The 15,231-nt window shown below is 47.9% G+C and overlaps 1 protein-coding gene across 1 annotated transcript in view; it reads left to right on the top strand.

Annotated features, from left to right (window-relative positions):
- Positions 1 to 15,231, top strand: part of MPP1 (MAGUK p55 scaffold protein 1) — a 46,307-nt gene that overhangs the window by 25,848 nt on the left and 5,228 nt on the right. The window contains exons 3-11 of the mRNA XM_084813963.1: positions 269 to 347; positions 2,149 to 2,234; positions 3,518 to 3,586; positions 6,703 to 6,899; positions 10,547 to 10,653; positions 11,659 to 11,739; positions 12,619 to 12,699; positions 14,181 to 14,383; positions 15,138 to 15,212. Coding sequence (XP_084670089.1) covers positions 269 to 347; positions 2,149 to 2,234; positions 3,518 to 3,586; positions 6,703 to 6,899; positions 10,547 to 10,653; positions 11,659 to 11,739; positions 12,619 to 12,699; positions 14,181 to 14,383; positions 15,138 to 15,212 — 978 coding nt within the window. The remainder of the gene's footprint in view (positions 1 to 268; positions 348 to 2,148; positions 2,235 to 3,517; positions 3,587 to 6,702; positions 6,900 to 10,546; positions 10,654 to 11,658; positions 11,740 to 12,618; positions 12,700 to 14,180; positions 14,384 to 15,137; positions 15,213 to 15,231) is intronic.

A 15,231-nucleotide genomic window follows, 5' to 3' on the forward strand; every position in this document is an offset into this window, starting at 1 on the left:
TGGTTGGGGCTGATGGGAGCTGAAGTCCAGAACATCTGGAGGACACCAGGTTGGGGAGGGCTGAGCTAGAGAGAGGAGCATTATCTGGCAGCTGTTATACAAGATGGAAATGAAGCGGGACAGAGTCAGGCCAAGCGTCTGCCCTCCTGGATGTGTCTAGGACGGCTGTTAGGGTACACAGGTGGGCTAGGATGGGCCTCTGCAGAGAAACCAGGCCTCCTTTGTACTGCAGTCTGTCCAGATTGTGACAGGTTCCTGTCTGTTCCAGGGTATCACGCTGAAGCTGAATGAGAAGAAGAGCTGCATGGTGGCCAGGATCCTCCATGGGGGCATGATTCACAGGCAAGGTAAAGAGCAGAAGCAGGCCTGGAACAAATATTCCCAGCAGCATTTGAGGTGCTAGCCCTGCTACACAGCCAATGTGTTCTTTTCCTCTATAATGTTTTAGGCACTAGATTACTTTTCCCTGCCCCGTCCCAGAATCTGATGAGGCTCCAATCCTGGTGGCAATGCTAACTCTCCCCTTCCCTGCTACAGGGAATGGAGAGTATGTGACGTCACCTTTGTCTTTGCAGTGGAGATGGTTAGGGATTGAGAGAAGGGGTGGGGTTGGCCCATTAGCTGATGCCAGTCGGAGATCAAGGAGTGGGCATCTGAGGTACACTTTAAACCAGCCTTCCCCCAAGCTGGCATCTTCCAGATGTGTTAAACTATAGTGCCCATTGTCCCCAATGAGGGCCAATGGCCATGCTGGTCTGGGTTGATGGGAGTTGTTGTCCAAACATATCTGGAGGGCACCGGGCTGGGGAAGGCTTCAAACAGAATGAGATTGCCTTGCTTCCAGCCAGGAACAATGGTTGGCCTTGTAGAATGAGCCAAGGGCGAACCGGTCCTAAAGCCTTCGGAGCATACGCCAACCTTCCCCAAGCTGGCCCCTTCCAGATGTGCTGGACTACAGTGACCATCATGCCCAGCAAGGGGCAGTGGCCATGCTGGCTGGGGATGATGGGAGTTGTAGTCCAACCCATTTTGGGGGGTGCCAGGTTGGGGAAGGTTGGCATATGCAGTCTTCATAGGAGGAAGGGAAAGTAGAAAAGGACATGATAGTTTGCTTTGTCAGTTGAGTAGCATGCCGCCTCTGTGAGTCTCAGAGTTTAACGTGTTTGAATTATCTGCAATTAGAGAGATGCACTTCTATGGGGAAAAAATCCTGGGACTGTGGAGCTTCCAAGCCTTCCCCTGGTTCTTTTCATAGTGCTGAAAGAATAGAACAGGGCTGGGGAAGATCTGGCCCTCCAGATATTGTAGGAATGCAATTCCCATCATCGCTTACCATTGGCTATGGCTGATGGGTGTTGCAGTCGAGGAACACCTGGAGGGCTGCATGTTCCTCACCAGTAGTATAGAAGGAGAGGACTCTTCCAGGGGTTTGGGGGGGGTTAGGAGGCAAGCGGTCTTGGGAAACCAAGCCACTGCCCTCAGGCTCAGCTCCACATCTGTAATAAGGATATGATAATAATAGCACTCAGCCTTACAGGCTTGTAAGAATTCCTCAGATAGCATATGTGAAATGCTTTGAAAAGCACTATATAATTGCTAAGTGTTACATAGGTGTGAATTGGGCCTTCTAGGGTTTTTTCCCCCCCAGGCTTATATAGCCAGTGTCTTTGAGGCCGAGTGTTGGTTTTGGCTAGAAAACAGGCCCAGCGTCAGCATTTGGCACCCTCGGGTAGCTTCTGGGGCAACAGCACCTTGGCTGGGGCCCCCATCTCCTTTGCCTACCCCCCCCCCTTTATATTTTATTTTTCATGGGGCCCTGGCCCAAACCAGGAAGCTAGGTATGGGAGCCACAATCCCCAAAGCTGTGTTGCATTGTGGGAAATTAAAATGGCAGCTTTGTAGCTGATCAAAATGCTGCTTCCAATGATGACAAGTAAACCTCATAAGCCTACGGCAAAGGAGGAGACCCACCAGAGCGTGGTTTGCTAAGGACCTCCTTCAAACCTGGAGCTGACCCTGTTAGAAAGCAAAATTAATCAGTGGCTGTAGCAGTCAGAGTCACAATATGAACCAGAGAGGGTTTCGGCTTTCTCTGTTGTTACTGGCACTGCCCGGCCTTACTTCACAAGTTCGTGTCTCCCCTGGCAGGCTCTCTTCACGTGGGGGATGAGATCCTAGAAATCAATGGGAAAAGTGTCGCCAACCACTCTGTAGACCAGCTGCAGAAGATTCTGGTAGGTACTGGGGCAAGGGAAGGAGGGAATATGAGCTTTCTTCTAGGGAGCAGAAATCTGGTGTAACTATATTTCTCTTAGAACAGGGGTGCTGAACGTCTTTCAGCCTGAGGGCTGAATTCAGTTTTGGAGAAGCTCTCGGGGGCTGCATCCCCGTGGAGGGCTTAGACAAGGGGATGGGATCAAAACACAAACAATACCAGCATATTGAAGCTTAAAGCTCTTACTGCCACAAACTAAGCTTTAGGAGAGTTCAGAGCAACACTGCTGAGGAATGGAGAGGGGGGTTTCTTGATCAAAATCCTCCTCTCCCACGAGAAGTTGCCGTTAGCCACCCACCCACCCAGTGGGGGTGGGGGAAAGACAGGCGGGATACAAGTATCTGTCCTCTTTCTTCCGGTGTGGCTAAAAGCAGCTTTGGCAGGGTGAGGAGTGGAATTTTGATTGAGGAAACCGCACTGGGGGAAAGGATTAAGCACCCTCTCCCCAGCAGTGCTGTTGCAATTAAAATTGGAGCCTCTACCCCCACAGCTGCTTTTAAAGAGATTGGGGAAGTTAGAAGATCCAGTTGTGGGTTTCTGCAATTGCATCTTTTTTGGCTCTGAATGATCTCCCATGGCCTCAAAGGGACCACGATGCATTTAGGGTGCAATCCTATCTAGATAGGCGTCCGCCTCCGACCTTGGAGGCGATCACCTATCTAAAGCAAGGCAGAAGCACAGGGGATCGTTCTCTCTGCACCTCTCCTGCCCTGCTATTTCTGCTAGACAGCCGATGTCAGGGGGAGGTCAGTATTCCAGGAACTGACCTTGGAGCGTGGGCTCTGAGGTCGGTTCCCGGAAAACAGCATATCCTATGGCTGTCTAGCTGCTGACTAGCAGCCATAAGATTGCTCCCTTAGTGTCTCTCTTCCCTTGCACCACTGGCATTGTTTTCAAGACAATTTGGAGAGTGGAGGGAATGCTAGGTATGGTTTTGAAATGGATTACTGTTGGATCTTCCTTGAGTTCACAACTTAGTCTTCCCCATGGCATTACGCTTCTGTGGGTTTTTGGAAACATCTCCAGGCTCCCAACTGTATTCTTAGTTTGGGAAGCTGAACTAGAAGAGTTTGGGGTCCTAATCCTGTGACTGGGGTGTAGATTACAGCCCTTCCCAGCTCGGCGCCCTCCGGATGTGTTGACTACAACTCCCATCATCCACAGCCAGCCATGGCCATTGGAAGGCTGGAAGCTGCTTCCTGCTCCAGAGGTTGATTCTCTTCCTTTCCTTTTATCCGCTAGAAAGAAACCAAGGGAACAGTCACCCTAAAGCTCATTCCCAACCAGCAGAGCCGCATTCCCGCCCTCCAGGTAGGTGGAGTTTCCACCTTCAGAGCGATCTTGTTGGGGTTGATGCAGGGGTTTATATGAGCTTCAGAAAATGAAATTAAAACACACTGCTTTTGAACCAAAGTTCTGTACCAAAGAGAGGTGAATTCTGCTGCTGGTATGTAAAATGGGTGCATATTTGCTTTCTTCCCTGCACTGCCCCCATAATTCTTCTTTTACTTAGACATGGGGAGGGGCAAAAATGATGCAAAGCAGGGTTGTGTGCCTGACAGTTGGGAATCCCCCCCACCCCGCTGCACTACTCTACCTGGTAATCCTCGATAGCTTAGATCAATTTAAAAGTATATAAAATACATTTAAGGAGAAGAATTGTCCTTATCAGTGTCTTAGCTGTGACAGCTAAATGGAACCTCCAGAGCGAGAAGCAATATACCTCTGAATACCAGTTTTATGGAGGGACAACAGCAGCAAAGGGCTGTTGACTTCATGCCCTGTTTGTGGGCTTCCTGGGAACAGTTTTTTGGCCACTGTAGGGAAAAAAGATGAACAACTAAATAGGCCAGCACCAATCGAAACTGTATTCTGAGCAAAGAACAGCTGAATCCTGCAGTTGGTGAAAATGTTGGAAATGGAGCATATCTGGATATTTTGCTCATGTATTTATTCTCACATTTTATTTCCAGCCTCGCTCTAAAACAGCCTTCCCCAACCTGGTGGCCTCCAGATGTTTTGGACGACAATTTCCAGCATTCCTGACCATTGGCTATGCTGGCTGGGGCTGATGGGAGTTGAAGTCCAACATATCTGGAGGGCACCAGGTCGGGGGTATGCTGTTCTATAATATTTAAGTTGGCTTACAATAGGCATGAATATAAGCAATCATATATACTGTAGTGATCTTAGTTCTCTGAGTGCTGGTCCTTTTCTAGCCAAAACGATACCATCCTTGCACAAGAGGGAGGAATCAGCAGTTTTGGGGGAACCCAGAGGTTTTCAAAAGTCTAAAAAATCTTTAGGAAGAGGCCCTCAGAGGGGACCCCCCCCTCCCCGGGCAACAGTTGAATGAGGACAGAGCATACTCAGTGGTCATGAAATACCTATTTACTCTTTGAAGGTGGGGGGAAATTGGAAAACTTGTAGGAGGGGGGAATGGAATGTAGTAAGTATTATGGAAGAGGGCATGGCTGCACAGGAGTACTCCATACTGCAACATTTTGTTGCAGGTTCCTCTTAGAATCTTAGAAACAAACCAGCCCAAAAGCAATAACATGCAGAGAAACAATTACAAAAGACTAAAAGACAGCAACAGCATAAAAACATGTTAAGAAAGGAACTCCGCAGAAGCTTTCTGGAATAAAACTGACTCTGCAGCCTGTTTAAAAGTGAGTGATGTTGGGAGCCACCAGGCAGACCTCCCTTGGAAGACTGTTCCAGACCTTGGGCACCACAGCTGAAAAGGCCCCGTTTCAGGTTCCTAACTGCCCTGTCCCTGATGGCAGGGGGACTCCAAGCAGGGTCTCGGAAGAGGAGTAAAGTTGTTGGGTAGCAGCTTCTGCAGAGGAAGGCGAGTCTTGAGTTACTTGCATCATTCTACTTCTCCTTTGCTGGGGATGGCCACCAATGCCTCACCCTCAAACCACTGCAGATCCTTAATCCAGCGAGGCTGCTAGCTTTTGCGCTTTCACAAGATGTTTCCCACACACGCCCAAGCCCACAGAATAGATTTCTTTTTTTCCCAGGCAGAGTTCTTGTACTTTTTAACATTATGTGACTGAAAGAAATTGGGCAGGGGAAGCTTTTCCTAGTGTGGCGCTCTGTCGATGAGAAAAACTCCCTTTCCTTAATGTCCCCTTGTTACGCTGCTGTTCAGAGGCACAGGGACCCTGCCAGAAAGACACGGCAACCCTAAATCTATATAAGATGGGCATGACAAGCGTGGAGGGGAAGAGGCTATGGTGGCAGATAAAACTAGTGTGGGTTGTGTAAAAGGAAGGAGCTATGCTGCCATGGGGAGGAGCCTCAGCCTGGCTCCGCCCATGCAGTCCATGGCCTCTTGTGTTACCCAGGGTATGCAGGAAGCCGGAAGAGGGATTGTAGCTCAGTAGCATAGCACATGCTTTGTATGAATCTCTAGAATCTGCGATGTCCAACATGGGGCCTCTAGACATCTGTCTTGGTGTACCCCAGCCTCCCTGCCTCTCCTGATTTTTACTTTATTTCTTAGGTTTTTTAAAATTACACTTATAAAGAAAAAACCTGGGAGGCTGACACACTGCAGACCGAAAGATATGTTGCATCACCATCTTTATTTGGGTTCGAACGAGTGGTTTTGTGTTAAGGGCTCAGACCCTACCTCTGCCTTTGTTAGGTTCTTGGGCAAGTTGCTTTTCTTTTAATCTCACCAGTTTTCCTTCTGGGAAATGATTGTTTTGTGACTGGTCATGCCCACCATAGCAATTTTATGAACGGGTAAGGTGCCCCCCCGTGGCAGCCATTTTGTGAGAGCACCCATGAAAACCATGCATGCTGCCTTGAGCTCCTTGGAGGAAGGGCAGGATAAAAGTAGGCTTCAAAAATGTAATGAAATGTCTGAGCTTGTTGGGGGAAGGGGGGCAGAATACATATGGCATAAACATTCATTTATGTTTGAATGTGCCCATGTTGGAGGGTGAGGAGAGGAAGGAAGGGTTTGAATTACAAGGGGACAGCCCCCCCCCCCAACTCCTGTATCTTTTGTTTTGGTCCCTTTAGCTACTGTTTTTAGAAGGTGGGGGGGTGATTTGGCTAAAATTGTGGGGAGTCAGGGTGGAATCATAGAACAGTAGAGTTGGAAGGGGCCTACAAGACCATTGGGTCCAACACCCTGCTCAGTGCCGGAATCCAAGTCAAAGCATCCTTGACAGATGGCTGTCCAGCTTCATCTTGAATGCCTCCAGGCATTTCAGGGTGCCTCTCTAGGGTAGAGGTTGTAGATTTCATTAAGATTCTTCCCCATCTTTTCCTCCCTCATTTGGGCTGTCCCCTACATTTCCAGTTCCTCTTGCATCCAGTCTAATCCCTTGCCTCTCTGAGCAATGCTACCTCCGGCAAGTTGAAGCTTGTCACTCAGCTGAACCTTGGCCTCCCTGTCTCTACAGATGTTCATGAGAGCCCAGTTTGACTATGACCCTCGAAAGGACAGCCTGATCCCTTGCAAAGAAGCGGGGCTAAAGTTCCAGACAGGAGACATCATTGAGATCATCAACAAGGATGACAGCAACTGGTGGCAAGGCCGGGTGGAAGGCTCCCCTAATGGATCGGCCGGACTCATCCCCTCCCTGGAGCTACAAGAATGGTATGTCCCATTTGATGACACCTGGTTCTTGTTTTGCCTGCCCACTGCCCCTCCCTTCTAGGTTGCTAGCTGGGTCCTTTCAGGTAGGAGATGCACTCTTGTGACAGGATCCCCCGATGGCCCCTTGGCCTTCTGATATTGGCATGACATTGTGTTGATATTGGCATGATGTTGCCTTCTCTTTCCATGAGCATTCAGAATGCTTAACTCCAGCCCCTTCCACTCTTGGCTTTCCATCAAGCCTTGACTCAGTTTCCCCTTTGTCAGAGTGGCTTCCAAACCCTGGGCTCTCCGTGATCCCTCAGGAACGATGCAGTAAACTTGCTGGTGCTAAAGAGTGAAGATGCTCCAAGGGCAAAAGGTGGATACTCTGTTAAAGGTGTGGTTCTCACCTTTATCTTTTTGTAATAGGAGCTGCAACCATGGAGGGGGTGGGGGATTAACCCCCCCCCGCATCACAGTCTTTAATGAAAACTCCCACCCCACCCATTTTCGTTCAGACTATGCCGTGAAGATTCCTATATTTAAAAGAGATGCAAATGCAAACCACGCTTTTACCATAACTTGTAGTTTGGGCCAAAATAGTATACCACAAACAAGCTTCCTCCAAAACTCATAACATATATCTGAGCTGCATCTCTTCACACTGCAAGAGGAGGCTAATGTAACAGAATGCTCCTCTATGTGTAAAATTTCCCTCCAGAACCAGTTTGAGGTGTGGGGGGGTGAATTGTCCCCAGTCAGGCCCTGGGTTGGCCCACTGAAGTAATTTCCTCACCTGAAACCACTTGGTGGCCCCTATACAAACCAATGGTGCGACCACACTTAGAATACTGTCTACAGTTCTGGTCACCACACCTAAAAAAAGATATTGTAGAGTTGGAAAAAGTGCAGAAAAGGGCAACTAAAATGATGAAGAGGCTGGAACATCTCCTCTGTGAGGGAAGCTTACAACAGCTGAGATTGTTCAGCTTGGAAAAAAGGAGGGTAAGGGAAGACATGGCAGAGGTGTACAAAATTATGCATGGTGTGGAGAATGTGGATAGGGAGACATTTTTCTCCCTCTCTCAAAATGCTAGAACCTGGGGTCATCCCATGAAGCTGATGGATGGGAGATTCAGACAGATAAAAGGAAGGGCTTCTTCAAACTTGCTCCCACAGGATATAGTGATGGCCACCAATTTGGATGGCTTTAAAAGGGGGTTAGACAAATTCCTGGAGGAGAAGGCTATTAATGGCTACTAGTCTTGATGGCTGTGTGCTGCCTCCAGTACCAGAGGCAGTGGGGAACATGGGTGGGAGGGTGCTGTTGCACTTCTGTCCTGCTTGTGGGTTCCTGGTCGACAGCTGGATGGCCACTATGTGAACAGAATGCTGGACTAGATGGACCCTTGGTCTGATCCAGCAGGGCTCTTATGATCTTATGGTGCCAGCTGAGTCCTCCACTACTTGCATCTCAGATCGAACAGGGCTTTCCTCTGTTCAAAGAGGAAGACTCAAAGGGGCCTTTTCTGCTGTGGCATCCTGGCTTCAGAATGCTCTTCCCAGAAAGGATCCCCTGGTTCCTTCATTGTGTTCTTTTGGGGCCAGGCAAAGACCATTTTATTTTTCCAGGCTTTTTAGTCCTTCAGTTTTATTTTTAAATGTACTGTTGTGCTTTTAGATCTTTAACACTGCAGCTGGTTCTTGTTTTTTCTTTGGTTTTATTATGTTTAAAACTTTTAAAGGTTTTATATTTTATCATATTACATTTTGGGGTTTTAGCTTTTGTGAGCTGCCCAGAAAGCTTTGGCAATTGGGTGGTATAGAAATGTAAGAAGGAAGGAAGCTCTGCTGGCCAGGCAATCCTGGGAGTTGTAGAACTTTTCCTGTCTAAACATGCATGGGATTGTGCCCTTAGATGATTGGCAGAGTTTCCTATTAGAACTTAAATTGGTTAGACCTGAAGCTGCTTGTGGCTTGGTCTAGTCACTGCTAGCTCATTAATTTGTACAGGCCTAGAGAGAAACTGCAGTTAAGAAATCAGAGCGAACCATTTTTTTCCATGTGAACTAACGCTCTTCCCTACTCTGCCCCATTAATTACATTTGTATGGTAATCAAATCACCAGTACTGGTTGGTGCGAGCACGATAGAAATGATATGGTGAAAGTTGCTTCAGAGAAATAATCTAAGGGGTAGGCAACCTGGTGCCCTCCAGATGTTTTAGACTACAGCTCCCATAAGCCCCAGCCAGCATGGCCAATGGCGAGTCCAAAATATCTGGAAGGCCCCAGGCTGCCTTGTGAAACAAGGACTGAAGTGTTTTGAAACATGTACTAAGTGCTTGGTCAACGAACAAACAAGTGACACAGAATGATTGACTGAAAACACAGTATCTGTGTTTTGCTTTCTGTCTGTTGTCAAAACTAGTATTGTATAAAATGCGTAGTTATGATGATTCACTTTTAACAGGATTGCTTTTGATCTTTACTTTTCTTGTATTTACCCACCCTTCAAAACATGCCCAGGGCAGCTTACAAGGATTCCAAATTACAATAAGGGCGCAATCCTATGCAGATAGCTGGCTGCCTCCGAACTTGGAGGCGACAGCCTATCCAGTGCAGTGTAGGAGATGTATGGAGGGGATCGTTCCCTCTGCGCTCCACCTGCTCTGCATTTTCGGCTAGACAGCCGCTTTCGGCTGTCTAGCCATGGGACGGCAGAGAGGGGGACGAGGCTGCCAGATGACACATAGGATGTGTCATACTGGCATTTCTGCCCACCCCAGCACACCCCCTGGCACGTCCTGTTTCGGCCTCTCCGCACTCCTCTTGCAAGTGTGGAGGACGGGACTTCTCCGCACTGCTGACAAGGCAGCGCGGAAGTGGGGGGAGGGCGGTCCTGTGGGAACTGATGCTCCGAGGTTAGTTCCCAGAAAATGAAATATCCTATGGCCATCTAGCCGCTGACTAGCGGCCATAGGATTGCTCCCTGAAACAATGTAAAAACAAGGCAACTGTCTAAATAAAAACCATTTTAAAAGACCAGCATAAAAGCAATAATCAGAAATAAAACAAATCAGGTTAAATCCAGGAAAGTAAAAATGGTATTTGCCTGTTGCTGAAATGACATCAAAGTCGGCACCAGGTGAGGTCCTGTAGGGAGAGCAATTCAGTCAGGAAGGGAGCTACCACGGAGAAGGCGCTTCCTCTGCACCCCCAGTAGCCACATGCTGCATCTCAGATGATGACCAACGCTGCCTCAGTTTGAACCACAAATACTTACACTTCTCTTTTTATATGTGACATTCCTGGAGAACATTGTACCTCTTTCTTTCTTTCTTTCTTTCTTTCTTTCTTTCTTTCTTTCTTTCTTTCTTTCTATACCACCCAATAGCTGAAGGTCTCTGGGCAGTTCACAAAAATTAAAACCACAAAGCACAGCATAAAGCATAAAACAATATGGTGTACTCAGTAAGCCCCCAAACGTGTGTTCCCCTCCCCAATTCCCACAGAACAGAGCTAATTCTGTTACTGAAACCATCAATTAGGACACCTCCCCCCCTCCCCAATCCCTATTAGTGATAGAGATAGGATAAAGTGATAGGTTTGGGAAAGACAAGGCCCAGCCTATTTTACTTCCACACATTCTTTTCCCTTCCTGCAGGCGTGTTGCAAGCATGACCCATGGCAACCCCAGCGAGGCCCAGAGCTGCAGCCCTTTTGGAAAGAAGAAGAAATGCAAAGACAAATACTTGGCAAAACACAGCTCAAGTGAGCATTTCCACCCTTGTCACTGAGATAAACCATAAGGAGGATTAAACAGCCACATCCCACTTTTAGTGTGCTTGCGTTCTGCAGCTCCTATACACCCTGGTTTTACTGGAGAGCCATTTGGAGATTAGGGTGGACGGCGGAGGGCCAAATCCACCCAACCAGTCTCCAAGTGACACAGCCTGCAGCCACCTGCCTTGCCTCAGGGTTGGCAACTGGGAGGGTCCCATGGGGGTACTCCAAGTGGTTGGATTTGGCCCAGGAGCTGCCAGTTGGTGATTCCGCTTATAAGCTGGGGACCGATCTGTGCATAATAGCCGCTTACCATGCAGTCCGATGGAGGCTGCGCTATGCAGAGGGTACCCACGGGGGACAGCTTGCCACGTATGGTTCTGGTGATCTTTTTAGCACAGCTGTGCCCAACCTGGCGCCTGCCAGATGTGTTGGATTGCAAGTCCCATCATCCCCAGCCATGGCCACTGGGAGTTGTAGTCAAACACATCTGGAGGAAACCCGGTTGAGGAAGGCTGTTTTAGCACATCCCTGCAAGCTGCATTCTTTTCTTAGGAGCTTGTGGCAAGGTGGTGGAAATGGCACCACAAACCGCTTGGTGGTCACCCTGCTACGTGGCACTTGTGACTCTCTACCATCCTGTTGTGGCTGTGTGCAAATTGGGTCTAAGAGGTAGATGAGGCAGTGGGGAGATATTTGTGTTGAATATGTTTCACACAGCCTGTTCATGGGCCCTATGATCACGCTCTAGACACTTGACTCTTTTGCATTTGCCCTGGGGACGCAGGCATTTAAATTCCATTTACTAAGTGGCTTGCAGGAAGGCCTTTTGCTGGAAGGAATTTAATAGCATCGTGACACCTTGTGTGTCTCATTACAAGCCAGCTGTAACCAGCCTTGGAGAGCGGAACAAGGAAAATGGGCAGGGTGGGGGAAGCTCAGTCTCCCTTGGAGCTCAGTCAGTGGTTCTCTCTTATTCCCCTTTCCTTTTAGTTTTTGACCAGCTGGATGTGGTGTCTTACGAGGAGGTGGTGAGGCTGCCGGCGTTCAAACGGAAGACCCTGGTGCTCATAGGTATCTGATTCATTACATAATACAAAGTTTGTAAGCATTAAATCAATAAACCCCTATGATGCAAACATTTTGATGAAATAATGAAGGGATAAAACATGTGACGCATAATGTTAGTGGAGCTAAAGCTGGGCTCGAGATCTTTCTCCCTGACATAAAGCTGTCTATGTGCAGGGATTTTTATTTTGGTATGGAGGAGCCATCCAAGCACCCTAAAGTGGTACAGTACTGCAGCCTTTAAATCTGCCTAGGCACACAGCAAAGGGTTTTAGCAGGAACTGGCGCTGTTTGGCTGCAAGTGTGAGTCTTGGTTGTCTGCATTCAGCAGAATGACGGGTAGAGCGGACTGTAATATTTAGGCTGCGATCTTATACCCACTTACCTGGGTGTCCCCTTGAAGTGGTTCTGCTGCTTGTATAGACCAGGCCTTGTTCAATTTCCATCCTGCTACCAGGTGTGGTCCCCTTGTCAAGTGTCCAGCCCCTCCGCTTTACTAAAAAGGGGCTCAGGTTTTGTAATTGCAGTAACTCTATTCTTTGTGGTGCAAATGTTTGGGGAGGGGAGGAAGGGCTGGATATTTTGTGTTTCTGTTAAAAGCAATGTGGGGGGAGGAGAAATTTGTTCTCAAGGCTCTATATACAGTTATTGAGACAGACAGACATTGACACATAATAAATGATGAGTCATTTTCTGGAGAAAAAGAGGATTGTGGAGTGGGGTCTGGCTAAGATAACTTATGCTGTGGCTAATGGGACTGGCGTTGTCCTTCCGCTACCATCTGTTGTGACGCGTCCTTTACCCAACTTAAAAGGGGGCCTCTTCAGAGAAGAATGGGGCTTGAGCCAGGTTTCCTCCCATTTATTTCTCTTCCTTTTGGACCAGGGGCCAGTGGCGTTGGCCGAAGTCACATTAAGAACACCCTGCTCAGCAAGAACCCTGAGAAGTTTGGATACCCTGTTCCATGTAAGCGGGCCCTGAAACCACATTTTCTACGGTGGTGTCTGTTTTGGGGGTTACTGAGCTTCCCTTCTGCTTTTAGGAAGCTGCTGTCGTGAGACCTTCATCATGGCACTTTCCGACTGAGGAAGGCCGCTGGCCTCGTTTCTGTGGGTCCACAGTAGCTGTAGATCAGGCTGCTGATTGGTGATGTCAATGAGGGGCGGTGGTCATAATACATGTTCTTGCCTTCGCCCTTGAGAAACCCCGAATGTGGAGGGATGTAGCCAAGTCTCAAATTCTTGTCTTTCAGCTGAGCAAAGCAATTTTAAAAAGAGGAGGCCTCATAAGAAGCTGCCTTATTTTAGGACTTACTTGTCTATCTAGCCTTGTATTGTCCACTGTGACTGACAGTGGCTTACGAGGGTCTTCGGTGGAGGTCTTTCCCAGGTACTTCTAACTGGTGATGCCAGGGATTGAACCTGGACCTTCGGCAAACAAAGCAGGGGCTCGACCACAGAGTTGCAATCCCTCATGCATTAAATGAACTTGGCTGGTGGGGAGAGGAATATTTCTCAAGCAAATGATTTGCCATTCCAATTTTGCTTGTAAATGTTCCAGTCTATATTTTCCTAATTTGTGTGCTTCTTTTCTTTTTCTAAAAAGGTAGTTTTCCAATATGGGCACAGTTGGGTTTAGAGGGTGTAAAGCATTGTATTTAGCAATTTAATACTTGGCAAAATTGACTTCTAGGGACTTACTTTTAACGCCTTACAAAATCAAGTGTCAAAAATTAAATTTTTGCAGGTTGGCAGTTCAGATTTGGATTTCAGAAAGTTGCCAGATGGTTAAGATTGTCAGCTAAAGTCTCCCCTCCCCCCAAATCTACCTGAGAACATACAATCAGCAGCTAGTGTGGTCTAGCGGCCAGTGTTGGGCTTGGGATTTGAACCTGAAGCTTACTGGGCAACCATGGCCAACGAGTCTCAGTCTAACCTACCTCACAGGGTTGTTGTGAGAATAAGGAAGGGGGGATAAAGTATGCCGCCCTTGTTTACATTCTAATTCAGCCTTCCCCAACCTGGCATCCTCCAAATAGGTTGGGCTACAACTCCTATCATCCCCAGCCAGCATAGGATGGTGGGAGTTATAGTTCAATCCATTGGGGGTGGCACGTGGTTGGGAAGAGCTGCTCCTCTTGAGGAGGAGCAGCAAGATTTTTTTAAAAATGCAGTAGCAAATAGGGCTGATCCAAAATTATTTTTCCCTGTCACGCTCAACAGTCTCAGATTTCAGGGCTAGGGGAGGGCAACATTGTGTGTGGGGGGGAGCAAAATTTACTCTGAGCAGTGGTCCTGGTGACTACCATTCTCCACCCCGACCCCAAGAATGCCCCTCTGAGTAAGACCGGGTTCCAATGTAGCATCCCTTCTCCAAATTCCCCAATAATGCCACTTCCTCTGCAGCAGCCCAGTTCTCCGTTTGCCCACTGTCCTTTTCTTCTGCAGACACCACCCGGCCCCAGAAGAAGAGTGAGGTGGATGGGAAGGACTACCACTTCGTCTCCACAGAAGAAATGACTAAAGACATCTCTGCCAATGAATTCCTGGAGTTTGGGAGTTACCAGGGCAACATGTTTGGCACCAAATTTGAGACTGTGCACAAGATTCACCAACAGGACAAAATCGCTATTCTGGACATTGAGCCACAGGTAAGAGAATCAGGGTTCCCTCCTTGGAGAGGCAATTTGTAAACCTGGGGGCATCTGTATACCTTTGTCCCATTGCAAAAGCACGTAAAGGGGAGAAGGGATGAGTGCATAGCAACCAGAGAGGGAGACCGGCAGATCCTGCTTCCTCTGACCCCCCTCCCCAAATCCAGGGAAAGTTGTTAAAGCAGCCTTCCCCTACCTAGTGCCCTCCATGTACTTTGGACTTTCAATATTCATCAGCCCCAGCCAGCATCACCAATGGTCGGGGATATTGGAGGTTGTAGTCCAAAACATCTGGAGGGCACCAGGCTGGGGGAAGACTGAGCTATAGACAAACACAAATTAACTCCTTGGGAAACTGACCTAGACAAATCAACACTGCAGTCTTTCAGCTGGAGGCCCATTTGTCCAAGGGGTGGGGGAGTGCCACGTTCCCTTTATGAGGGCCTGCCCCTCTTTTCTTAGGTTTTTTTTAGGCACGATATTCAAAGTAGCTTGAAACTGGTCTAACTATCCTAGCTTGTCCCAAACCACAATGGGATTATTGCCTCATTTTAGATGCTTCAGTAAGAGTTCCGGTTTCTTGAAGAATAAAATCAACAGAAAGAGATTCTGCAGGTCTGTCGTAGTCTAAAATCAGGTCAACCTTAGCTTGAAGCATCTTGGACAGCCCGGTAACAATGAATACACAGAGACTGCCTTTTTAACTTGAGACAGCTGGCTTCTAGTGACACTTTTATCCCCTTTTTGGCAGACTTTGAAGATCATCCATACTGCTGAGTTCTCCCCTTTCATCGTGTTCATTGCTCCCCCGGACAAGGCTGATCAGGTAGGAGATTCTTCACTAT

The sequence above is a fragment of the Heloderma suspectum genome, chromosome 9 (assembly GCF_057233095.1).
Source record: "Heloderma suspectum isolate Gila_16-S chromosome 9, 16-S_ref, whole genome shotgun sequence".
Taxonomy (NCBI): Eukaryota; Metazoa; Chordata; class Lepidosauria; order Squamata; family Helodermatidae; genus Heloderma; species Heloderma suspectum.